This window comes from Sminthopsis crassicaudata, chromosome 3, assembly GCF_048593235.1.
Source record: "Sminthopsis crassicaudata isolate SCR6 chromosome 3, ASM4859323v1, whole genome shotgun sequence".
Classification (NCBI taxonomy): Eukaryota; Metazoa; Chordata; class Mammalia; order Dasyuromorphia; family Dasyuridae; genus Sminthopsis; species Sminthopsis crassicaudata.
In genome coordinates, this window is record NC_133619.1 from 637724896 (window position 1) to 637750064 (window position 25169).

Below are 25169 nucleotides of genomic sequence, written 5' to 3' on the forward strand. Positions count from 1 at the left end.
GGGCCTCTTGCGGGAGGGCCGGGGGGTCCTCTTGGGGGCGGGGTACGGGCCGCGGCCCGGCGGCCGGGGGTCCCCGAGGGGCGGGGCCGCGCGGCTGGGGGGTCGGGCTCGCGCCGCGCACGCGCGCGGGGGGGCGGGGCCGGGCGGCCTCGCGCCTCTCCCTCCCTTCTCCCCGGAGCTGCGCCGCGGTGAGGAGAGGGTGGGTAGCTGCCCGTCCGTCCCTCCCTTCCTCCCGCCCGCTCCCCGAAGTGGGGAGGCCTCTTCAGGTCACTCGGGACTCACCGCCTCGGGCCCGCGCCACCGCCGCCCTCACTCGCCTCGCTCTCTCCGCCTTCCCTCCCTCTCTCCTCACACCGACCGACGCCGCCGCTGCCGCCGCCGTCGCCGCCGCCACGCTGCGTCACCGCGCCGCTGCGTCACCCCTCCTCCCTCTCCGCCCAGCTCGCGCCGTCGTTCCGCCCTCACCGCCGCCTCCTACTCGGCGCGCCCTCTCATTGGGTAGTGCTTTGCGGATGGACGGCCTTTCAACCAATGGGTGCCGCAGGGGTCGGAAACCGAGAAAGGGTGAGGAGAAGAACGCCACGGGGTTAGCTGAAGCGCCGGCGGGGAAGGGCCCGCCTCCAGATCCGGGCGAGGATAGGCTGGACGTCGCATGATTGGCAGACGGAAAGGGAAAGGCGGAGGACTGGGGAAAAGAAGGGAGGGAGGCAGGACCGCGCTGTCTGGAGCGTTGCCATGCCAACGGCTCGGGCTGTACTGGGCTTCGGGCCTCCGCCCTGCAGGAGGCGGGCTCAGATCGACGCTTCCCCCGCCGGCTCAGCGCTCCACACCCCATCTTCTGGACTCCCCTCGCCTCTCCCCCTCCTCCTTTATTAAACCCCTCTCCTCTCACGTTCCCTCCTCCCTCGACAAATCCCTTTCTCCCACACGGAGCCTCCCCGGTCCGCGGCTCCCCTCCCTCTGCACGGACCTCCCCGCCCTCAGCCGGGCCCCCTTCAGCCGGCCCCTGCCCCCTGCCAGACCCTCCCCTTGGGCAGGCCCCGCCCCTCTTCCAGCCGGGCCCCCTCCCCCTTCCTCTGGGCCTCCTCCTCCCTTAGGCCCTTCCTTTTTAACCTGGCCCCCACTTCTGTCACTTTCACAAACACTTCACTCCTTTGAGTCAGTAAAATGAACCCTCCGGACCCGTGGAGACCCTCCTAGGGACAAATCTATGATTTTCTAATCCCCCCCTAACTCCCTTTACCCAAGTCCCTGTTCGCCCCTCCCCACGTTTCTAGCTCGTCTCCCCCCTCCCTTCTCTGAGATTCCTCCACTCTTCCCATCCCTCCGGCCAATCCCGCGGCCTCCCTCTTATCCTCCCTCTTCCCCTTCTCAGTGCTCCAGTCTCCCTACTCCCCCTCCTCTAAAATGCTCGCCCCTCTTCTGTTCCCCTTCCCTCGGTCCCTTCTTCCGCGTCTCCTCCGATCCCTCCCAGATCCCAGCCTCCAATTCTCTCCATCTCCTCTGCTCAAAGCCTTCCTTCCAATCCTCCTCCATCCCCTCTCAGAAATCCCCCCCCCCCCCAGCTCCGTCCTCACACCCCGGGCCACACCCTCATCTCCTTCAGCCCGCGCTTACCCAAACCCTCCCTACTCTTCCTCCTCAAATCCGCGCTTCCAGAAGCCCCCGTGCCCCCCATCCTGTCAGTGCCTCTGACCCCCGTCTCTTGAGAACCTCCTTGAGTTCTTGTCCACCCCAGATCCCCCGGCGTTATCCCATGTGTTCTCCTCCCCTGTCTCCGAGTCTTCTTTTCAATACATTTTCCCCAAACCTCTGCCTCCCTGTCTCTTTCCATGTTACCTTTAAACTACCTGACATCCTTTCCCCCAGACCCCTTCTCTCTCCATCCCCGTAAAACCCTTAGCAGCCCTTCCAGTGCCGCTTGTCCTCCTTCCGTCAGGCTGCCCCCTCCCCAGCCTCCTCTCTCAGCCCACCTGACCCACAACCCTTCATTTAAGGATGTGGAGACGTGGGAGCAAGGGAAGCAGAACTCGGGTGTGTGCCACGAGAAGTGGGAGACAGGATAAAGAAAGTGGGGCGGGTGTGGGCCACAGGTGTTACAGTGTTCTTGTCCAGAGAGATGGGGGTGCTCTGGCTTCCTGGAGGACCCTGCCTAGACCTCCCAAGCCCTTAGTTTCCCTTTAGGCAGACTGAGAAGTGAAGTCCAAGGTCCCTTATTAACCTTAGAATTGTAGTCCTGGAGACAATCTGGAGCAGGGCTGTGTATGTCTGGACTCCTCAGAATCCTGTTTTTAAATTACAAAATGAAACTGGATTAAAAAGCAAAAGCAATTGGATTGAACTAAAGAAGTATTTTTTTTTTCCATCCAAATTCCCAGATCCCTTCATCATGAATCCTAAGACTCCTTTGATTTAGAGCCTGGAAGAGTCAGTGGATCTGGGAGGACTTCCTGGAAGAAGTCAGGACAGAATGGACATTGGAGGCCTGAAAATAAGGCCTGGAGTACAGAAGTTTGGGGATGGGGAGGAAGTATGGGAAGAGGAAGTATGACGGGGCATAAGGGAAGAGGAGGGGCTCAGGCAACAGTTACCCCAGGACTGATATAAACAGGATGTGGTATCAGAGCAGACTTTCCCTCCTCCTCGGAAGGCAGGAATCAACCCAAGGGAGACATCCTTGGGACCATGGTTAGAGTATTCGGGGATGGGGGGAGGAAACGGCGGAGAAGGTCCCAGAAGGCCTGGGGACAGGCGTGAGGGAAGGACAAGACTAGGGGACTCAAGAGACAGATACTGGGACACAGCTGTGGGGTTGGGGAGAAGTAGAAGAGGTCAAAAAATGAAAGGGTAGGTGCAGGGGGGAGGAGAGAGAGATGGAGGGGGGAGAAAGATGGAAGGGGAGGGGAGGAGAGATGGAGGGAGGGAGGACAGGACAGGGCAGACGCTGGAGGATTGGAGAAAGGGGAGGAGAAGCAAAGAGATGGGGGAGGGCTCCACGAAGGGGGACAGTCATGGAGGAAAGAAAAAGGAAGGACATTGTACACTTATAGAGTGGGGCGAGACTGGAAGCAAAGGATGCTATGAGGAGACGGGCCCAAGCTTCCCTGAGACCCTAACTGGCCCTCTTCCCACCCCGGGGGTGCATGGGCAGGAAGGACTCCTGAAGGTTTGAGAGTCAGTGTTGTCCCCCTGTCCTTCTAGATTGCTGACTTCCATTTGGGACCCTCATTTTGAGGAGGCCAGTTCTTCCCCAGGGTTGCCACATTCTCCTTAATAAGTAGATGGAGACAGCAGCCCCCGGCTAAAAGCCCACAGGGTGCCCTCTAGGCCCTGGGATGGCAAGAGGGGCCTTGTCACCAGCTGCCTCCCTGGCGCCCCACCTCTCTCCACTGTCGTTCATTCTGGATTCAGGCAGACTCCTTGGTGGTGTGTGAGGTAGACCCAGAGCTGAAGGAGAAACTCCGAAGGTTCCGCTTCCGGAAAGACACGACCAACGCGGCCATCATCAGTGAGTGGTCCCCGTCCCCTGGGGGATTGTGATGGCAGGTCTTCCAGCCTCACTATGGAGAAGGAGAAACTCAAGGGTAGCCTGTCCTCCCCAAAATTGGAGACGGAAACCTCTAAGAAATTTAGATTTCCTGGGCAGGCGGGAAGTCTAATAGTTTCTCTGTCCTTCCCCCTGGGATTCCTCCAGTGAAGGTGGACAAAGACCGGCAAATGGTGGTGATGGAGGAAGAATTTCAGGTAACAAGGTGGAGGGAGTGGTAGGGGAAGGCCTGGGCTGGGGCCAGACAGGGAGGAGGCCCCCAATTTACTGCTGTTTTCCTTGATATCCATAGAATATTTCCCCTGAGGAACTGAGGGATGAGCTGCCTGAGAGACAGCCCAGGTACCCCAGGAGCCAGCAACTATTCCCCCCCTCATCCCCTAGAAGAAACCGGTCTTGAAGGGAGGATCAGGCCTGGGGAAAGAACAAGAGGGAGGTGCTGAGGGGGTCCATCTTTCCCTTCGGAGCTCTGTCTCAAGCTTTCGTTTTCCTTGCACCAGGTTCATAGTTTACAGCTACAAATGGCTCCACGAAGATGGACGAGTGTCCTATCCACTCTGCTTCATCTTCTCGAGCCCCGTAGGTAAAGCCTCCTCATTTGATACCCACTCCCATCCCCGGGAGCTCTCAGAACCCCAACACCGACTCCGCTGATCCACCGTCCTTCCTAATTCCTGATTCTAACAGTCCTGTTCCCAGTAATACCTTCTCACCTAACCTTTCTCCCATTAACCCGTACCAGGCTGTAAGCCTGAGCAGCAGATGATGTATGCAGGAAGCAAAAACCGGCTGGTACAGACTGCTGAGCTTACCAAGGTCAGGAGCCTTGGGTTCAGAAAGGGGATTGGGTGTATGGGGGGGGGGAATCTGTGGGGTTTGGGGGCCAGACCCTCAGAGGCCTCTCTGTCCAGAGTCCTCCCTAAGCAGGCAGCTCACTACTGCTCTTGGGGCAGTTTGAGGGGTTCAGGAGGTTTCCCTTCGGCCTCTTTGTAACTTCCCCCTCTTCCTGCTCTGGGGTCACAGGGGTAATTTTCCTTCCAATCGAGGGCATTGGAGATACATGAAGACAGATGGCTGACCCTCCCCTGGGCACCCTCGATCTCCAGGTCGTTTTCTCCATCTCTCATTAGGTGTTTGAGATCCGCACCACGGATGACCTGACAGAGACTTGGCTTCAGGAGAAATTGGCCTTCTTCCGTTAGCTGGGGGTGTCTGGAGCTGGGGGGATCCAGCTGTCCAAGGATCCAGAGGCGGGACACCGGGGGGCCCTGGGAAATTCAATATCCTGAGACAAATAAACCAGGGAATCTGGACTGGTCCCCTTGGTTAGCACGACTCCACCCACGCAGCTCTGCAGGGCTCCCGGTGGCCAGCAGAGGTCAGTCAGCGATCGCAGAAGGGGAGGCGGAGCACAGGGCATCCGGGTCCCACTCCGAGAGGCTTGGGGAAAGGACACTGACTACCCTGAAAGGGGAGAGCGCCGAAGGATGAGCCACTTGGGTGTTAAAGGGCAGAGGCCCGGCAATCCTGGAGATCTGGGAGGCAGGACCCCTGGGTTCCCTAGAAAAGGAGGCTGTAGGGAGGGGGAGATATTTTTGGAAGAGCCTGCCAGTCCTTTTAAACTTTTCCTTTTCCTTCAAGGAAGGACTCAGTATGGGAACTGACACTCAGGGAAAGATCTTGGGGAGATATGGAAGGAGACTCAAAACCAGCCATCAGAGAGGGAGTAGAGCCCCCTGGAAGTGCTTCCTGCCCTCCAGCCGCTGTCCTTGGGGTCGGGGGCTGCCTTCTACTCCCTCCTTTCACAAGTCCACTTTAGGGGGGGGGGAGGAGCAGAGGGAGGAGGAGGAGGGAGAAGGGAGGCAGCAAGGGAAGAACCTGGAGGCCATAGTGCAGGGGCCAGGTCTGTGCCCCACCCCCCTCAGAGAGCAAGGTACACCCTGGTCCAGAACATGCTGCTGCTGCTGAAGCTGAGGCCATGTTGCCATGGCAACCAGCTACCATCCCCAGGTCTCCAGGCCAGAGAACTGTGTCTCCAAGCTCCAGATGAGGGGACTCCACCCTGGGACCCAGGGGCAAGAAAGGAACTCAAATTCTCTCTTTGTTGGGTATAAACCTACCTGTCCCCACTCACAGAAGCAATCCCTAAATCTTGATGGGGGGGAAGAAAAGAGGGGAGACTGAAGCAGAGCTCTCCCCATTTTCCTCCAAAGGTGACCTCCATCCCTACCTCACATCCTCCTTTCTTCCCTTCCTTGGTTAAAGAGAGTTCCTATGACCTCTATTATTCCCCAAACTTGGGGGGGGGGCAGGCAGAAGGAAGCACTCGCCTACTAGAAGCAGGACTTGTCAATCTGAGAATTAGCATGCAAAGGAGGAGGTGGCAGCAGGAGGAGATTAAAGCAGTAAAGTCACCAAACAATTTAATTGCTTCAGGGAATGGGGAAATTAGAGGGAGGGGAGGGGACTGATCTTCCAAGATTACCCACCTTGCCTGAAAGGAGGATGGGGTCCAAGTGGACCCCATGACAAAGAAGCCTGGAAAACCACAGTTGGGGAAAGAGAACCAAAGGATCCCAGTGTTAACCTTCTCTGAGTCTCTAGTGCCAGGAAAGCCCCTTCATTACTGGAAGGGACCTGGTGGCCGTTGCCATGGAAATAATGACAGTGACCTTGGGCCCCCAGCCACCTTTTCACCATTTCACCATTGATTGAGGTTTCACAGAGGAGGGGCAAGAGTTTCCAACCCGGTCCTTCCCTCCTCCCCCTTCCCTTCCCTTCCCTTTCCTTCCCTTCCTTCCCTTCTTAACTCTTCCATCTCATCCTCACAAAGTAAGGAGAGAGAAAGCCAGGATGGAGATGTTAGTACTGGGGCTCTCTTCAAAGGACAGAAGTCTTGTGATGGAGCACAGAGGCAGACTCAGTTTTCCTCCCCTCCACATGAAACCATTTCCCTGATCACAGGGTGGACTGTCCACCTTCATTGGGTCCCAGCTTCCTGAACCCGAAAATGGGCATGTTTTAATGTTCTGTGATCTCATCGATTTTTTTCTGATTTCTTGCTGGGCAAAGGTGTCAGGGTGTTGGACTGAGAGACTCTGAAGGCCAGAGATGGAAGGCTTAAGGCCTTCCAGAGAAAAAGTTTTCCATGACTTAGTAAAAACCACCACCTTAGAAAGAAAAATCGGATTCTTGATGGATTTTAGGAGGGAAAAGGAATGCTCATGGAGTACCTTTCGATTTCTCTGCCCCTGGAGGCTTGGGGTAACTTGCCCCTTCCCATGTACTTGGAGTCCTTTAGACAAGGGTGTAAGAAAGGAACCCGAACTGGGCAGGGCCAATCGGATGGTAGAATGACTAATCAGAAGAGACATTTCAGAGGCTTTTGTCCAATCCAGGTTGAGTAGAGCAGGGTGTGATCTGAGGACCAGTTGGAAAAGGTACCGAGTAGGCTTCTGCTCAGGAATGGCCAGTACAGAGCAAAAGTACAGGACTCCTCTCCTGATGGCTCGCTCAAGGCCACTCGAAGGGTTCTGTCCAATCACCTTGTTACTTTGTCCCTTAGCTTCCGACTCAGTTGAATGGGAAGGCTTGGCCCAGGTGACCTAGCCCCCTTTTGGCTTACAGGTGTGCCCCTATCATCCTTAAGGTTCCTTCTGAGATTCTCTCAAGCCTGGAGGGTGTCTTGGAGCAATGGACTAGAGCAGCCACCAGATGAAGCAGGAGATGGAGAGGATGCTGTGAAAGGCTTTTGGGGGACTGGGGATGCTGAGCAGCAGGATTGCAGAGAGGCCTTGGGGAGGGATGAGTGGGCTGAAGTCTGTTCTAAGTATACCTTCCCTCCTCCCTTTCTCACCCCTCTGCCGAACCAGACTCAGAGCCCTGGCTTTCCAGGTTTTGTTCCTCCCCGGCTATCCCATCCTTTTTAGGCTCAGTCCAGGTGGGGGTCTTCTTGGGGGTGTTCAAGAAAGAACTGAATCATCCTATCATAAATAGACCAATCGGCAGGCCTGACGGGTAGACTATGGAAAGAAGGCTGTTGGTTTGGGCGAGGCCAGGAGGGCCAGGGAGGTAGACCACAAAGATGGAGCCCCAAATGTCCTTTCCCTGTCTACAGTTATTGAGCACCTCCTGTGTACAAGGGCTGCTAGCCATAGCTGTCTCTGGCCCAGGCGTTCCCTGGCTTTGTCTGGGTGCCCTCTGCCAGTCGGTGGGGTCAGGGTCCCTCCCGGTTCAGCCTCCAGGGCTCCCTGGCTCTTCCTGGGGCCTTCCTCTTCCATCTCTGGCCCAATCTCTTCCCCCTCTTCCCCGCTCCACCGGGGCCCTCCTCCTCCTGCAGCAGAATCTCGCCCCCACGTGTGTCCATCTGGTCCCCGTAGGCAGGGGACCCAGGTATCCTGACATCCCAGGGTCCCGGACCTGGCACGGCCCCTCCCTCTGCGGAGAGAAGAGGGGGCCAAAGCCCGACCGCCATGGTTGGGGGCGCTGCGACTAGGCTGGGGGCCTGGGTGGGGAGGGGTCCGCCGTGCTCCGGCTCCCGGGGCCGGGAGCAGGGGAGGGACCCAGGCGCGCCCGCCTCCCCGCCCCCTCGCCCCTCCCTTCCGCTCCCCTCCCCCCCTTTGCAGATCGGGCGCACGCGCCCCGCGCTGTGCGGAGGGAGGAGCCGCGCGCCGAGCTCCGGCTGTACCGCGCCCCCCCCGCCCCCTCCCCCCAGCCCTCCCGGCCCCGGCCCCCCTCCCTCCTTCCCTCCCTCCCTCCTCCGTCCCCATCCCCCTTCCCTCTCCGTCCCCTCCCCTCCCCTCCCCCCGCCATGGCGCGGACCGAGGCGGCGGCGGCCGGAGCCAGAGCCAGAGCCCGGGGCCGGGCCGGGGCCGGGGCCGGGCCCCCCCGGAGGTGAGCTCGGGGCCCGGGGTGGGGAAAGCGGGGGACGGGAGCGTGTGTGCTGGGTGCCGGGCGCCGGGGCGGTGGGATGTGTGCGCTGTGGGATGTGTGTGCGCGCGTGTCCGCGCCGCTGCGGCGCCCCGGTCCGGGTGTCCGGGTGTGTCTGTGTGCGCGTGGGGGGGCCGGGTGGTGGGGGCGGAGGGCGGGGGGTCCGCGGCCGCGCCGGCCCGGGTGTCTGGCGTGCCCGGCGCCTGGTGCTCGTGGGAGCGTGCGGGCTCCGGCGTGTCCGCGGATGTGTCCGCCCGTTGGTGTGTCCGTGTGTGTCTGTCTGCATCTGTGTGTTGCCGTGTGTCTGCGTGTGAGGGGCCGTGTGTGTCCGCCCGCGGCCCGGACGTCTCCCCGGCGCTCCGACCCGTCCATGTGCCTCCGTGGGTGTCCAGGTGTCTGGGGACAGCTCCTACCTTAAGCCCTTGGGAGGGGGATGGGTGGAGGGGAGGGGAGGGGGGGCACCGTGGGCCTGGGTCCCTGGGGCTTCCCCCCCTGTCATTTCCTCCCTGGCCGGGAGCGGCCCCGGGCTGAGTGGGGGCCGGGGGCTGGACACATGGCCCCGGACTCCCGGGGAGAAAGGTGGAATCGCGGGAGACTACCCCCCCCTTGCCAAGGGGAGGCCTGCCCAACCCTGCCCCTCCTAGCAGATCTCCCAGGATCCTTCAGAATCTGCCCGGATCCATTGGGATCCTCTAGGCCTCCAGAGGGAGGGGGGCCCGAGGGACCCTGCCACAGGCCCAGGTCTGATTTTCTTTGCAGGATTCTCTCCTCCCTCCCCCCCACCCCCCAGCACATTTCAGTGTTTGGGGATTGGGCCTGGAGAGAAGCCGTAAGAGCGCCCTGGAGCCCATCCTCCCCAAACCCAGACATCCCCCCCTCCCTCCCCCTCCTTCCCAGCCCCAGCCCTACCTGCCCCACTTCCATCTCAGGAGCCTTGACCTTCTGACCCCTCATCTCTGCTCCTTAACTCTTGATTCCCAGAGGCCCAGATTCCCGGGGCCTCTCTCCCTGCTGGGGTTTGGCCCAGACCGTCCCCTGGGGGTGGTGAGTACTGGACCAAGGTGAGGTGGAGGCTGGAGCTCGAGATCCTGGGATGCGAGTGTGTGCTGGGTACTGGCTGGCGAGGGTCTGTGTCTCCGGGATGGTGTGAGTGTGAGTGTGTGTGTGTGTGTGTGTGTGTGTGTGTGTGTGTGTGTAAGGAACCATGTGCCACCAGCCAGTCTCCTCCTTTCCACAGCTTTTTGTGTCTCTGTGTGTCAAGGTCCCAGCACATTTTCAGTGGCTGGGCTCTTTGTCACCTGCTGTGCGCGTGGGGGACGCATGTTGAGTGTGTGTGTATCAGAGTATGAACAAACCCAGGTGTGTCCCCGGGGCAGGCCTGGCAGGCCTTCCCAGGGGACTGGGAATGGTGGCCTGGGGGAGCATGTCCGAGCATGTGCTGGGGGCTGCATGTCAGCCAAGACGTCCCATCCCTGGACTTCCCTCCTCCTTCCTCAGTGGGCACGGAAGTCCTGGGGGGCCTGAGCTTGGGGTACTCACCCCCTTCTGAGGGGCAGCTTGAGGCAGGGGAGGTAGAGCTGAGCCTGGATCCCAGAGTCCTGTGTGCAAATTCTGCCTCTGACACTTCCTAGCCTAGCCTTGAAACCACTGGCCAGCCATTCAACCGATTCCCAGTTTCACCATTTGCAAAATTGGGGTGGGGGGGAATGACAGGCAGTGTCTCCCCAAAGGACTTTGTGAGACTCGGATGCTGGCTCTTGTGAGGGGCCATCAAAGGCAGTAGTTGTTCCCGAGGGCCTGGGATCCGAAGCCCTGGGCCTGGGGAACTGAAGCATGAGGGCTGAGAGGCGGACCCCAGGGGGGACTTTCCCAGTCCCCAGGTGGGGCTGATGGGAGAATGTTGCTGTCTTTCCAGGTGGTGCCGGCCATGATTTCGTGAGGAGAGGTGAGCGAGGAGTCAGGTGCTGTGGAGGGGGCAGCTTGGATTTTGTTTAAACCTCAGGAGCCCTGGGTCAATGCTCTGCTGGGGGGGGGGGGGCAGGGAGGAGCATGTCTGGGGGGAAGGGTGGAGCTTAGACTGGATGTGAAGGGGGAGGGTTGGAGAAGTGGGAGGGGGGCAGGTGTCATCTTTCACCACATGGATGGCCACTTATGGCAGTGCAAAGGAGAGCCCTACTAGGAACTTCATGATGAAGTGAAGGGAGGAAGGAGAGACAGAGGTGGGCCCGGGGAAGGCGGTGGGGAGAGGGAATGGGATCGGGATCCATGCTGTGTGATGGATGGCCAGTTCCAGGGAGATGGGATTGGGGGTCACCACACTATGGAGGTGGTGAGCGAAGGGCCCGCTCCCTCCCTCCTAGGCAATGGGCACCATGAGGCCCGGTCTCACCCCTGCTGGTCCAAACTCCGAGAGAGAAACCAGCAAAGGGGACTGAAGTTCAGGAGACAACCAGAGGAAAGAGTCAGAGACAGAGATGGAGACTCTGAGACAGGCGGAAGCAGAGACCAAAACAGAGATAGAAGAACTGGGAGATTCCGAGAGACACAGGGACTTCCCAGACAGGGGCCAGAAACAGAGGTGGGGAAGGGAGAAGAGGAGGACATCGGGAGACAGACACAGGAGCTGAAAGGAGACAGACACACAGAGAGAGACACTTAAAACTGAGAGGGAGACAGAGAGAAACAGACACCGGGAGACAGACACACAGAGACAAACAGACATAGAAACCTGAGAGGGAGACGGAGATAAGAGACAGACATAGGGAGAGATAGAGGCGGACAGATATAGGGAGACAGACATACACAGATAGAAGTACTGGGAGACACAGAGACACAGACACAGAACTGAGAGAAAGAGAAAAGAGAGACGGAGAAAGACAGAGAGACAGACAGAGAGAGGTAAAGTGAAGACATGGAGGGTTCCCAGGGGGCTAAAAAGGGGCCAGGAACTTTGCCCTGCTGGCCTCTTGGGTGCTCGTTTCCTGGGAAAGCCCTGGCTCACGGGGTGGGGAACATGAGGTAAAGTGGAATATGGATGCCCCCCCCATCTCTCCCCATTCCCTCCACACTCCTCCTCGGGCCCTGTTGTGATGGGAGCTGACACACCGTGGGCTGGAGCTGCCGCAGGGGGATTCCCAGACGAAAAGTTTGCCGGGAGCAAGTGGGGGGCTCTGTGTGTGTGTGTGTGTGTCTGTGACTGAGCAGGCATTCCCACAATTAGAGCCGTAGGCTGACACTGCAGTGGGAGGGTTGGAGGTTAGACACCAACAGAGACTACCCACAATCCACAAGCTCCAGGGCCCAGTTTCTGACTTCCTGGTGTGCCAGTGGCACATGCTCCAAGCCTGCCCCCTCTACTCCTGAGGAGGAGGGGTTGAGGAAGAGGGAGCAAGGGGAGTCCACACTCCTGGGAAGGGCAGCTGTATTAGAGTGGAGGACAGAGAGACCCTCCCTCCTTCCACACCGCAAATGCTTTCTCTTCTCCTCCTCCTCTAGGACCAGTCACTGAGGTTCTCCACCATGGCCCCAGGATCTTCTTCATCATCATCTCCTCCATCTCCAGCCCTGCCCCTCCTTCTCCTCCTGTGGGCTGGGGCACCCCCATCCACTGGGCAGCCCTGCCCAGGCCGTTGCATCTGCCAAAATGTATCCCCGACTCTGACCATGTTGTGTGCCAAGACTGGCCTGCTTTTCGTCCCACCGGCCATCGACCGCCGGGTAGTTGAGTTACGGCTGACCGACAACTTCATCGCCGCCGTGCGCCGCAGGGATTTCGCCAACATGACCAGTCTGGTCCACCTCACCCTGTCCCGCAACACCATCGGCCAAGTGGCCCCTGGTGCCTTTGCCGACCTCCGGACCCTCCGCGCCCTCCATCTGGACAGCAATCGCCTTGGGGAGGTGCGGGGCGACCACCTGCGGGGCTTGGTGAACCTGAGACACCTCATCCTGGGCAACAACCAGATCCGCTGGGTGGAGCCGGCCGCCTTCGATGCCTTTCTGGGTACCGTGGAAGACCTGGACCTGTCCTACAACAACTTGGAGTCTCTGCCCTGGGAGGCCGTGGGCCAGATGGTCAACCTCAACACTCTCACCCTGGACCACAACCTCATCGACCACATCGCCGAGGGCACCTTTGTCCAGCTCCACAAACTGGTCCGGCTGGACATGACCTCCAACCGGCTGCACAAGCTGCCCCCCGACGGGCTCTTCCTGCGCGCTCAGGCCTCGGGCCCCAAGCCACCGTCCACGCTGACGGTCAGCTTTGGGGGGAACCCTCTGCACTGCAACTGTGAACTTCTCTGGCTGAGGAGGCTGACCCGGGAGGATGACCTGGAGACGTGCGCCACACCCGAGCACCTGACTGACCGCTACTTCTGGTCCATCCCGGAGGAGGAATTTCTTTGTGAGCCGCCCCTCATCACACGCCAGGCGGCCGGCCGTGCCCTCGTGGTGGAAGGCCAGGCCGTGAGCCTGCGCTGCAAGGCGGTGGGTGACCCCGAGCCTGTGGTGCACTGGGTGGCCCCCGACGGGCGGCTGCTGGGCAACTCTAGCCGCACTCGAGTTCGGGGGGACGGGACCCTCGAAGTGACCATCACCACCCTCCGAGACAGCGGCATCTTCACTTGCATAGCCTCCAATGCGGCCGGGGAGGCCACGGCCCCTGTGGAGGTGTGCGTGGTGCCTCTGCCGCTCATGGCGCCGCCCCCTGCTGCGCCGCCCCCCCTCAGTGAGCCCGGGTCCTCGGACATTGCCACACCGGGGCGGCCGGGGGCCAATGAGACTGGCTCTGCCGGGGCCGAGCGGAGACTGGTGGCCGCGGAGCTCACCTCCAGCTCGGTGGTCATTCGCTGGCCTGCCCAGAGGCCTGTGCCCGGCATCCGCATGTATCAGGTGCAGTACAACAGCTCTGCTGATGACTCGCTGGTCTACAGGTGAGTTTGTGCTGAGCTCACCCCCTCCGGGGCACCTGAACCTGTTCCTCCAGCTGGGACCCAAGTCTCTTTTTCTGTCTCCATCATCCGTTTTCTCTTCCACTCTCACTCTGTGTCTCTTCATCTCCGTCTCTCCATTTCTTCCTCTTCCACCTTTTTCTTTCTTTCTTTTTTTTTTTTAATTTTATTTTTGTTGCTGAGGCAGTTGGGGTCACACAGCCAGGAAGTGTTAAGTTTCTGAGGTCAGATTTAAATTCAGGTCCTCCTGACTTCAGGACTGATGCTCTATCCACCCAGCTGCCCCCTCCACCTCTGTTTTTTGTTCCCTTTTTCTTTCTTTCTCAGTCTCTGTCTCTGCACGGCCCTTTGACCCTTTCGCCCCTCCCTAGTCTCCTGAAGTCTCAGAACAAAAAAGGGACATGGCGTCCCCTCGGTTTATGGATACCAAGGGAGGGGACGGGGCTCTGTTGGTCACACCGGGAAGACTCCCCAAATTGAAAAGTCCATCTCTTCTGTCTCTGTCTCTTCCCATATCCCTGCCATGTTTGGGGTGCAAAAATAACCCGCCCCCACATCTTCCTCCAGCCCCCTTGGGACCAAGAATGGGCGGATGGGTCTAATTCCAGTTCCTTCAAGGAATGATAAAGTGGGGAACCAGCTGAAACCCTCCCTTCCCTCCCACTGATTCCCCCAGCACCCCCTCCCAGTGCTGTGAGGGTTAATTTGTAAGCCTGCCTAGATGGGCTGAGGTCTCACCCAACCAGAAGCCATCTTTTACTCCAGGCTGCAAGCTCCTGACCAATCAGATCTTCTTGGGCCTGGAGGGGTCTTTAAAGAGCCCGGGGGCCCAATCGGACGGATTAATTCCGAAAGAATCCCCGAAGTTTCGGGGAGGGAGTTCAGTGGCGATCTGGAGGCTGAGGAAGACTTTCCCTTTAGAGCCCGCGCCTGGACGAGGGGGCTTTCAGGGAAGGTGGGGCGGAGAGAGGGCTGGGGCCGGGAGAGGGGCGGGGCTTAGGAAGAGCGGTGGGCGGGGTTTCTCGCATTTGACATTTCTTGGAGAGAGGGGGAGGGCCCTGTATTGTGAGAAGGCGAAGGCTTCTGGGGCGTGGCGGATGCGGAGTGTGGCTGTCTGTCCAGGTTAGGGTCGCCCTCGCCGCCTGGGGGTACACGTTGGCCTTGGGAAGGAGCGGGAAGCCCCTCAGGCCAGAATAAAGGAAAGCGAGCTCCTTAAGGATGATAATTGCCACAATGATAGTAATGGCCTTTTAATTGCACTTTCGAGTTTGCAAAGTGCTTTTCTTCCCTTAATTCTTGGGCCCGGACTCTGGGGACCACGACCCGAGGCGCCCCGCCTGGTTTAGAATCTCAGATAAGGTGAAACAAGGATGCCCATAATGACCGCTATTACTCAGCCTTGCGCTAGACACGTTGGCTTTAGCCGTGAGAAAAGCAAAAGGAATTAAGGGAATTAGAGAGGGAATCTCAGATACCTGGGCGCCAGGTTTTCGGAGTGAGGACGCCCCCTGGTGGTTTAGGGGTTAACGGACTTACAGGAGGTTCCACGTTGAGTGTATTTCGGGCCCATGGCGGTGGGGAAAGGTCAGGGTTTGAGGGAGGCTGCCCGCCATGGCCACGGTTTCGGGAGGCCGGCTGGAGGAGCCGCGGGGAGTAGGGCAAAGAATGCTGCGCCTGGAGGCAGGAAGCCTGGGGTTCAAATCGCTGCCTCGGGCACTTATTTCCCTTGTCAAGAAATCTCTCTCCCGCTGTTACGCGGTAGATCCAGATCCTGCGCATGACAATACCTGTCCCCACAGGGTGATTGTTGCGCGCAAAGCATTTGGAAAGAAGCCATAAAGCGCTGTCATCCTGAGGCCCCGAGCTAGGTGGGAGGGGAGGGTCCTGAGGGAGGCAGGAGGAACCCCCGAGGCCCGGCTCCATCCAGCCGCCAGAGGACTCATTAAGGCTAAGGCCGGGATCCAGAGCCTGAAGAGGTTAGCGTTTCCTCAGTTGAAGATGTAGGGCCCGAAGGGACCTTAGAGGCCCAGGCCCCGCTTTTGCAGAAGAGGACACTGAGGCACTGATGGCTGATGTGGCGGGTAGAGCCAGAGACACGAGACTGTCTCCCTGGGATTCAGAGGGAAGCCTTGGAGAAGGTGGGACTTGAGCAGAGACCTGAGGAATCGGATTTGGAACCAGGTCCGCTGCTCGAAATCGGACAAGGGGGTGTCGGGGATCGGTCCCAGGGCTTCCCAGACCGCCTGGCCCCGGGCCAGTTCCGAAAACTACCTGGACTAAGGCTTCTGAAACTGAGGGGCGGGGCGTGCGGGGAGGAATCTGGGCAGCTCCACGGAGGGGCGGGGTTTAGGGAAGGAGGCCTGGTTGGCGGGTGGTTGGGGTTTGGTCAAGGGGCGGGGCCTGCCCTACGACAGCCTAGTGCAGTCTAGACTGAAGGGAAGAGCAGCCGGGGTTTGCTTGAAGGGGCGGGGCTTCCTGGACGGGAGAGGCGGGTGCTCACTCCCGTTTCTCCCCCCCCCCCTCCTCTCTCCCGGGACCCCAGGATGATCCCGTCGAGCAGCAAGACGTTCCTGGTGAACGACCTGGCGGCGGGGCGGGCGTACGACCTGTGCGTGCTGGCCGTGTACGACGACGGAGTGACCGCGCTGACCGCCACGCGCGTCGTGGGCTGCGTGCAGTTCACCACGGCCGGGGAGGTCACTCCGTGCCGTCCGCTGCACGCTCACTTCCTGGGGGGCACCATGATCATCGTCATCGGCGGCGTCATCGTGGCCTCGGTGCTCGTCTTCATCGTCATCCTCATGATCCGCTACAAGGTCTATGCTGGCGGCGACGCCGGCTCTGGCCACAAGGGGGCGCCGCCGCGCGTCAGCCACGTGTGCTCGCAGACCAATGGTGGTGCCGCGGGCTCCGGCTCGGCCCCGCCCCCGCCCGCCGCTCTGGACCAATACGAGGCTCTGCACGAGCTGGCGCCCGCGCCGTCGGGGCCAGACAAGGAGAAAGTCAAGGTCGAGGCCGAGGGGGCGGTGGCGGCGCAGCCCGCGGCGGTGGAGGCGGAGCGGCTCCCGGCCCGGCCGCTGGGCGGCGGCGGCTCCTCCACGTCGCTCTGCCTGCTGCCCTCGGGGACCGAGGCGGCGACGGGCGGGCCGGAGGAGGACGGGCGGCCGCAGCTGGGACCCGCGGGCCCGCGGCGAAGCCGCTCGGGGGCTCCCCTGGGGACCTCGGCGCCGGCCTCAGCCCCCGCGCTTCCCCCGGGCCGGACCCCCCCGGCAGCGCTACTCTTTCGACGGGGACTATGGCGCACTCTTCCAGAGCCACAGCTACCCGCGGCGGGCCAAGCGGACAAAGCGCCACCGCTCCACGCCCCACCTGCTGGACGAGGACGGGGGCTTGGGCGGCCTGAGCCCCGCGCGGGCCCGCCTCGCCTTCACCAGCACCGAGTGGATGCTGGAGAGCACCGTGTGAGCGGGAGCCCGGGACCTCGGCCCGGCCGCGGGCGCCTCCCGCTCCCCAGCCGCGGGGAGTGCGTGCCCTCCTCTCCACCCGAGGCGCGGACGCCCGGGGCTTCCGGGGGGACACTTGGGCCATCTGGACGCCTGGGACCCGAGGGGAGAAGGGGGACCGGCCGGGGGGAGAGGGGAGGGGAGGGAGCCCAAGGGAAGCCCCGCTCCTCCTCGGCCCGGCCTCGCCCACGCGCGGGGAGGGGCTGGGTTGGAGGGGGAGGGGAGTAGCATGGACGCGTCGGGTCTCCTCTCTTCCCTTTTCTACCCCACCCCGGGTTCTTCACGCGCGCTCCGGGACCTCGCGGGAGCCGGTGCCTTACACAGCGGAGCGCGGGGCGGACACTTAGCAGCACTGAGACACGACACTCCCCACCGGGGACTGGTGGATGCAGCTCCGGGAGGCCCTCCGGGGAGGAGGCGCCCACCGGGGCAGGGGAAGGGGGGTTGTGGGGAGGGGGAGGGGGGCCTATTTATTGTATCTGGCTGGACTAGATCTTGTTCTGTCGCGTGTTTCCCCGAATCATGACCCCGTAATCATCCCCCTCCTCCCACTGCCACTCTCTCGCTCTGCCCCCACGGACCCTCACTCATCCCCTCCCTGACTCCAAGGATCACAGTGTTCGAGCCGGAAGGGGCTGAGACACCCTAGTGTGCTCCCTGCTCCATTGTACATGCGGGGAAACTCGCCCAGAGAGGGAACGGGATTTGCCTGAGGACACACAGCCAGTTAGTGGCACAGCCGGGCTAGAATCGGGGTCTCCCGACAGCCAGGCTGTGGCTCTGATCGATGCACCACACTGCCTCCTCTTCGTCCTCCCATCTTTCCCTGTCACTTCCATCACCCTCATCTCTCTGCCCCCTCCCCCAATCATACCCATCTCTCTGACCTCCCCACCCCTGACTCTCCCTCCTCATCTTCATTCTGGGCTGGTCCTGGCCTTGGACTCAGGGTTTCCCTTTGTAGGCCTGGAACTAGGACCTACCCCAAACCAAACCAAATCCTCTTCCATCCACACCCCTCCCCCTAGCCGGGGGCTTCCAGTCGCAGCAGAATTAAACTTTTCTGTGTCTGAGCCCCCGAGTGATGTGTGTGTGGAGAGGGTGGGGAAGGGATTGAGGTTAGAGTTCAGGAAAGGGCAAGAGATGGTGCCCAGAAAGGCAGCAAATCCCCGGAGGAGCATGGGAAAACAATCCTCTTTAGAAGGGGAAGAGCCATGGGGCTGCTGCTGGGGGACATGGGAAGAGGAGGTGAGTGGCAGACTGAGTAAAGGGGCCAGCAGTAAGGAGGTGCAGAGCTCCTGGTGGCAGTGGCAAGCTAGGGTAGGGTTTGGAGAGCTGGAAGGATCAGCAAAAAGGCAGAAGACAGAAATGGTGAGGGGAGGCAGGGAAGGGGTGTCCTTAGGGACTCAAAACTCCTCCCTACCTGGTCTGGGGATGCATATATGAGGCCCCAGTTTCCTGGGTTTGCCGGGGGCAGAGCCAGCCCTATGTCCCCTTGGGGCCAAGCAGGCGGGGGATGGAGAGAGACAGAAATAGAAGCAGAGACGTCTTTGAGAGAAGGGGAGGATGGAAACAACTGCAGACTGCAGAGGGGGGATGGGAGGCCAGCAGGGAGGCTGAGAAACTAAGCAGGGACAGAGACAGTGGGGTGGGGAGAGGGGGAGAGACAGACCCTGCAGGGGCAACAGCATCTCAATAAATGTTCTAGTAATCGTTGGGGGGAGAGAGTCAGGCTAAGAATGGAGGCAGAGAGAAAGAGGGAAGGAGATAGATTCAAAAAAAGGAGGAACACAGCTAAAAGAGAAAGGGAAGCCGGCAGCAACAAAGGTTATTTTGGCCAAGATGGATTCAAAGGAGGCTTTCACTTGACATAGTAGCTCCTGATGGGTTCTCCCCAGAGCCCCCTTAATCATACTTTGGAACGCCCCAAGGTCTCTGCCAACCAGCTCCAGCTCTCAGTAGGCTCCACTGCAAAGAGGAGGTACTACACCCCCAAGTGAAGCCCACAATGGCAGAAAGGGAGCGGGGTTAGGACCCATCACCGAGAGCTTGGAATGCTCCTGTGAACTGGGCTCGCTTTCACAAGAGGCAGACTACTTGACTTTAAAATCAGAGCATCTTGGCAGAGGTCCCAGTTGGGACTTGGAAGCCCCCACACTAACGATCGAGGACAAAACTAGCCAAGAGGGCAGTGCTTGGAAATGTGGATTTCCAGAAGGCTGAAGGTCTCCATCAACATTGGCTAATTTCCTTCTCATTAGCTTCAGCTAACTGGGGAGCTTTTCTCTGGCTCCACAAGGTGACTGGGAGATAGGAGCAAACTCCGAGGAGCCAGAAAATAAATCTTGACTCCAATGGCATAAATGTGAGGGTGGATTTTTGCAAAACACGGGGTTTTGAATGTGTAGTGTGTGGAATAACTCTTCATACTCTCCTTACGGAAAGTTGGAATTAAAGTGAATTTTTGTGTTTACAGCTCACCCTATCCCCCAATGACTCTGAAACCATTTTCTCCTAAAGAAGCCATGCCCAGATTCTGGTCCACTTAGGCATTATGGACATTCTTTTAAGCCATTTCTGTGCCCAAACCCAAGCAGTCCAAGGATTCTGAAGTATCACCAAAAGTGATACTACGGTATGGAGAAGATGTGAGGTTCAGAGGTAAGCACACTGCATTTAAAGTCCGAGGACTTGAGTTTAAATTCTGTTTTTCATCTCATACCAGCTGTGTGACCTTAAGCAAGTCATTTGACTTCTCTGGGCTTCAGTTTCCTCATGTAAAATGAAAGAGTTGGACTAGGTAGTCCTTCCGGATTGAAATCTAGAATCTTGTTGTGGAATTGGACTAGGTAGCCTTTCCAGATTGCCCTTCCAGATTGAAATCTAGAATTCTATTGTGGAATTGCACTAGGTAGCCCTTCCAGGTTGAAATCTAGAATCCTGTTGTGGACAGAGCCCTTGATTTGGATTCAGGGAATCCAGACTGGAATCCCAGGGCTACTTATGCTTCTGTGTCTGTCTCTGCACCTGTGAGAGCCCATCCAGAAATTAAACCAGTAACAGGACAAGAAGCTTTAGGGGCAGCAGTGGGAGAGCTGCTTGCAGCCCTTTAAAGACTCCCTCCCCTCTCAAATTGGATAAACTTCCTTCTCGCCTGCCTAGGGAATTGTGACAGTTGTAGGCCTGCCAAGCCTGCCAGTCTCCTTCCAGCCCCGCCCCCATCTTCCCTCCCTCCCCACTCTCCACCTGTGCTGTCATCAGAGTGGCTGTCCCGTAGCCCAGAAGAAAGGCCCCGCCCCCTTGTTTAGTCCCGGGGTTCTCCCGGATTGGAGAATCCCTTTATCGATAAAACACAAAATGTGTAAAAAGAAAATGACTCACAGGAGAATCAACAGACAGCTAAGTCACAGGTTGTTGTCACCTGTTAGGTCATTGGAAAACCCCTGGGAAGGACTTCCCCATTGCTTACCCTTCAAGCTCCCTGCCCCCTTCTCTAAAAAGACACTCTAAATTCAATGTCACCCGTCCCTCAATAATGCTGTCACTCCCACTTTGAGACCCTGGGAATCCTCTCTGAAAAATGAGCACAGTGATGTCTTGTTGGTGTCTGTGCTGCAGGTGGCAGATGAGGCCCTCAGAGAAGTCCAGCTGTAAGGTGGGGTAGGCATGGGAGGAAGAAGCATCGATAAAGTGCCTACTATGTGCCAGGCACTTTATTTACTATTTCACAAATAGCTCATTTGACCCTCACAAAACTGCATGATGGATCTTATTACCACCCCATGTTACAATCAAGGAAACTGAGGCATAGAGAGGAACATTTTTTGGGGGAGGTGATCAGGATTAAGTGACTTGCCCAAGGTCACACAGCTAATAATTGTCAGAGGCAGGATTTGAAGTAAGGTCTTCCTGATTCTAGGCCCAAGGCTCTATCCACTGGGCAACAGGGTTACTTATGTCATTGAAGATGGGAGGAAAGAGAAACACAGGAGTAGAGAGCCAAATACAAGGTGGATTGTTAAGACTCGGAAGTTTGAGACTCCCTTTAGAAGTCTGGTGGAAGTATCATCCTTGGCTTAAAAAAGAAAGCCCTCTGTGAAGGCAGTTAGGAGGACCAGTGGCTAAAATGCTGATTCTCCGGCAGGAGGACCTGACTTCAAATCAAATCTGGGACACTTGCTAGCTGTGTGACCCTGGGCAAGTCATTTAACCCATTGTCTTCTCCCCAAACCCACCTCTCTGTGCCTCAGTTTCCTTACCAATAAACTGAACCAGTCGGATTTCCTTCCAACTCTATAATCCTTTAATCAGAAAATCACAGCAGTAGGACAGAGGTCGGGTGGGGGTGGGGTGGAAGGGAAAAAAGGAACTGCAGGAGAAATAGAAGGATGGAGGAGAAGATGACATACACCCAGAGGGCTGGGAGAGAGAAAGGAAAGGGAAACAGACAAAGAAACAAACTCAATAAGAGAAAATCCCAAAGAGACAGAAACGGCACAGAGGAGATAGAGAGGGGGGAGGGGGAGGGGTCTGACGTAATCCTAGCTTTGGTGGTGAAAGCGTGACTCGTGCCCGTTTGAAAAGCCAGGGGAAGTCTTGGCAGGCTTGGCCCTCGCACGTTTTTATTGGTTTTCTCTCCGACCGCCCCCTCACCGCTAAAAGATAAAATCCAGCATCATGGGGCCGGAGCCAGGCGCAAACGATCCTGGGTACCTCCTGATCGCACTTGACAAGGAGGGAAGGAGGCTTCGCACTGCAGGGCACGAAGTCTGGAGGGAGCCGCTTTGTCCTCCACAATGCCATCGGGCCTCAGCTTCCCCATTTCCTTCATGCTGGCGCTCTGGGTGCTTCGGGGCTCAGGCGACCCCGGCGTCCGGCGCCCAAGGCGCTGCAGCCTCGGGCATTATTACTCGCTGAATCCCGAGGCAGTGACGGTTGTCAAAACGTTCAGCAATTTATACGTGAGTCCCGGAGCCAGGACTTCCGAAAGCCCACTTCTCCAGCCCTCCAGCCCTTCCCAGGCCAGGGGTTCAGACAGGCTCCCCCCCTTTTGCCCCCAGCTGCTCAGGGACTTAAGTATCTGGAAACGTGGCCAGCTCGCCAGCATAGTGGAGCGGAGACCGCTGAGAATGCTGGGATACTCGTATTCGAATTCTGCCCGGGATGTCGCCTAGCTGTGGAATAAGCCTTGGCTAGGATCCTTAATAGGATGATGACCGACACGGTCCTCCCCGGGTTGTGGCCCAGGCCAAAGGAGAGAATACAGGGGAAAAGCCTTGCGAGCCTCAGAGAAGTCTCTGGAGGCCGCGAGCTGGCTTCGAGTTGGGTCACCTGGGGCACGTCCTGGCCGGGTGACTCTGGCTAAGTCACCTCCGGGAGTTCTAGGTGATTCTCTAAACGGCCCTGCAGTGCTGACCTCCCTTGGCCGCCGCAGCCCCCAGCCTCAGGATTCCTGAGTGCTCTATTATTAGGACATTCGAAGCCTCCCGGAGTCTCAGGCACACTCCAGCCTCGTCCTTCCAGTCTCCCGGGAGTCTTGCTTCCCTAAAGGTTTTCTTCCTCCTCCTCCTCCTCTTCCACCATCTCTTCCCCCTCCTCCCCTCCTCCCCCAGGAACAAGAGATGCTGAGCTGGGAAAAGAGGAATTGCTCGTTCTCTAGGCGAAAGGCAACCCAGAAAGTCACGGTGAGACCCTAGGACATGGGGGAGGGGAGGGAGCCTTGGGAGGCTGCTCCCGGGACATCCCTCCAAGTGGCGTGTGTCTCCCCCAGCCCTGCGCCCGGCTGCGTCAGGTGGCGCTCGCTCTGGCCGCCGCCGAGTCCGTGGTGCGGAACCTGCGCCTCCCCGCTCTGGCTGCCAGCGCCGGTCCGGTCCTGGAGCTGCTCTGGGCCGTGCGGAGCGATGTGCTCGCCTGTGTGAGCCCGCCCAGCCTCGGCTCCCCCTCTCAGTCTTCCGCCGGTCCAGACTCTGCTGACGGCGGAGCGCGGGCGGGCAGATCCAGGGAAGCGGCCCGCTTAGCGGAACCCCGGCTGGCGGAGAATCACCCCCTGACGCAGCCCGGGACGCGGGCCTCGGAGAGCGCGCGCCCCGGACGGGGGGGAGGGGCTCAGCCCCGAGATTTCGACACTCAAGGCCACGGCAAGCTGGACCGAGTGGATCGGGGCTCCAAGAAAAAGAGAAGAACACATAAAGCGGCGAGCTCGGTGAGAGTGCCCTGGGCGGGAGGGAGGAGAGCCAGAAGATCGGGGGCGGGGAAGTTGGAGGGGGAGGAGAAGGGGAGCGATCCCGAAGCGAAAAAAAGCGAAGATGCGCGCGTTCTCCGCTAGGAAAGTCCTCGATGTCGCGAAGCGGAGACCGTTCTCGGCCTCCTCAAGCTGCTCACGTCGGACCTGAAGAAGGCGATTCTCGCCGGGCCCTGCGCCTCAGCTTAAGTAGTCCGGGCTCCAAAGCGGTTTGCTCCGCGGGCGTTTTCCACCGTCCGAGGCTGTGTCCCTGCGCCAACTGCCCAGTGAGGGGGCCAGGCTCCCCGCTGTGCCTTCGCCGGCGCTCATTTCCAGGGAACACCATCAGACGGCGAGAGACCGGGCATCTGTGCCGGGCCCGGAGCCTCAGGTTCAAAACCCTAGGCCCGGGGCCAGGTAAGGGGCGCGGGAATGGGGGACGTTCTAATCACGGAGGGAGGGGCGGCTAGCGGCGCAGCGGACAGAATCCAGGCCCTGGATTTAGGAGGACCTGATTTCACTCAGAACTGGCTGTGTAACCCCGGCAAAGTCACTTCACCCCGGGGCAGCTAGGTGGCGCAGTGGATAGAGCACCAGCCCGGAATTCAGTGATCTCTGACACTTAACACTTCCTAGCTGTGTGACCCTGGGCAAGTCACGTAACCCCAGCCTCAGAAAAAAAAAAAAAAAAGTCACTTAACCCCGATTGCCTCATAAGAAAAATCCGGGTGGTCCCATTGGGCAATTCCCGGCATCTCCTGGGACCTCAGTATCACCACAGTTGTAAAATGGGACTTAAAAAGGTAGAAATTGGAGAGGCACCTGCCACCGGGAAATCTTGGTTCAAATCCTGCCTTTGTCATTGTCTACCGATTTCCCTTTGGAGAAATTATCCGATCTGGAAAATGGGGATGATACACCAAGTCGTCGGAATGTGATGCAAAGGAAAATGGACCTGGAGTCTGCAGCCTTCGTGATGACTGCGGAACACTGCGTCACTTACCCGAGCAGACAGACGGCCATTCCTCCTGTAACATGGAGATCATCCTTGAAGTATTTAGCTCACAAGATTGTTGTGAGAAACGTGTTCTGTCCAGGACATGGTTTTGCGAATGTGATTGGCGCTATCCTGCCCACCTCCTAAGGTTGCACATAGGGAAAGGGCCTTGACTTTTGCAGAATGTTTCCTAAATACGGTACTTTGTAAAGAGTAGATTGTGACACCTCTGTGAGGTATAATTCTGTCAATAGGATACAGATGTTATTTTTTAAGTGAATTTCCTTCCCCTTCTTTTCCATGATAATTTATTGTTATTTATAAAACTTTTACAACCGATGGTGTCTCTTAACTCACTCCTTGCAGACCCGCTCCGGGCCTACAGGATGGCAGCTCAAAGTCTTCAACACATTCTTAAAAATCTCAGGGTCCCATCAAAAATAGTGCAGGGCGATGAACCAAATCAGCTCCAATAGAGCAGTAATGAACCGAACCAGCGACATCCAGCGAAAGAATTCTGGGAGACGACTATGAACCACTGCATAGAATTCCCAATCCCCCTATTTTTGTCCGCCTGCATTTTTTATTTCCTTCACAGGCTAAATGTACACTGTTTCAAAGTCGGATTCTTTTTGTACAGCAAAATAACTGTTTGGACATATATACATATATTGTATTTAATTTATACTTTAACATATTTAACATGTATTGGTCTACCTGCCATATGGGGGAGGGGGAGGGAGGAAGGAGGGGAAACGTTGAAACAAAAGGTTTGGCAAATGTCAATGCTGTAAAATTACCCATGCATATATCTGGTAAACAAAAACTTTAATTAAAAAACAAAACAAAACAAAACAGTGAAGTGCAATGTTTTGGAGTGGAGAGAGGGGGAGGAGCAGGACTGAGGTCCAGGTTTCATTCTGTAACCAAATCCTGAATCACTGGGTGATTGCACCTTCCCAAAAATTTCTCGTTTTTGTTTTCCTACAGAAAGTGTCTGTATGTTGGGTGTTGGGGGAGG

General features: G+C 58.2%; 4 protein-coding genes across 13 annotated transcripts in view; 3 read left to right on the forward strand and 1 right to left on the reverse strand.

Annotated features, from left to right (window-relative positions):
• The window catches only part of SAMD4B (sterile alpha motif domain containing 4B), a 28822-nt gene extending 28422 nt beyond the window's left edge, over positions 1-400 (reverse strand). For both annotated transcript variants that reach the window (XM_074306849.1, XM_074306848.1), the window contains exon 1: positions 283-400. The gene's annotated coding sequence lies outside the window, so the exon portion shown is untranslated. The remainder of the gene's footprint in view (positions 1-282) is intronic.
• Positions 386-4876, forward strand: GMFG (glia maturation factor gamma). Of its 9 annotated transcripts, XM_074306856.1 has the most exons (8): positions 2584-2688; positions 3051-3166; positions 3412-3508; positions 3695-3744; positions 3840-3889; positions 4048-4130; positions 4290-4363; positions 4678-4876. In XM_074306856.1, the coding sequence occupies exons 1-8, from the start codon at positions 2613-2615 to the stop codon at positions 4747-4749; spliced, it is 618 nt and encodes a 205-aa protein (XP_074162957.1). In that variant the 5' UTR covers positions 2584-2612; the 3' UTR covers positions 4750-4876. The 9 variants fall into 9 exon arrangements, with proteins under 9 accessions (XP_074162961.1, XP_074162960.1, XP_074162959.1 ...); XM_074306860.1 differs by lacking the exons at positions 2584-2688; positions 3051-3166 and adding an exon at positions 386-564; XM_074306859.1 differs by lacking the exons at positions 2584-2688; positions 3051-3166 and adding an exon at positions 745-2034.
• Positions 4877-8218: 3342 nt separating this feature from the next.
• LRFN1 (leucine rich repeat and fibronectin type III domain containing 1) lies at positions 8219-17035 on the forward strand. Its single transcript, XM_074306865.1, is given in 5 exon segments — positions 8219-8440; positions 10392-10421; positions 11972-13410; positions 15971-16690; positions 16692-17035. Coding segments are annotated over 3 exon segments (2337 nt in total). The 5' UTR covers positions 8219-8440; positions 10392-10421; positions 11972-11995; the 3' UTR covers positions 16894-17035.
• A 4692-nt stretch (positions 17036-21727) lies between these two features.
• Positions 21728-24894, forward strand: LOC141562583 (interferon lambda-4-like). The gene is made up of 3 exons (XM_074302587.1): positions 21728-21892; positions 22591-23133; positions 23257-24894. The coding sequence occupies exons 1-3, from the start codon at positions 21728-21730 to the stop codon at positions 23359-23361; spliced, it is 813 nt and encodes a 270-aa protein (XP_074158688.1). The 3' UTR covers positions 23362-24894.
• Positions 24895-25169: the final 275 nt, after the last annotated feature.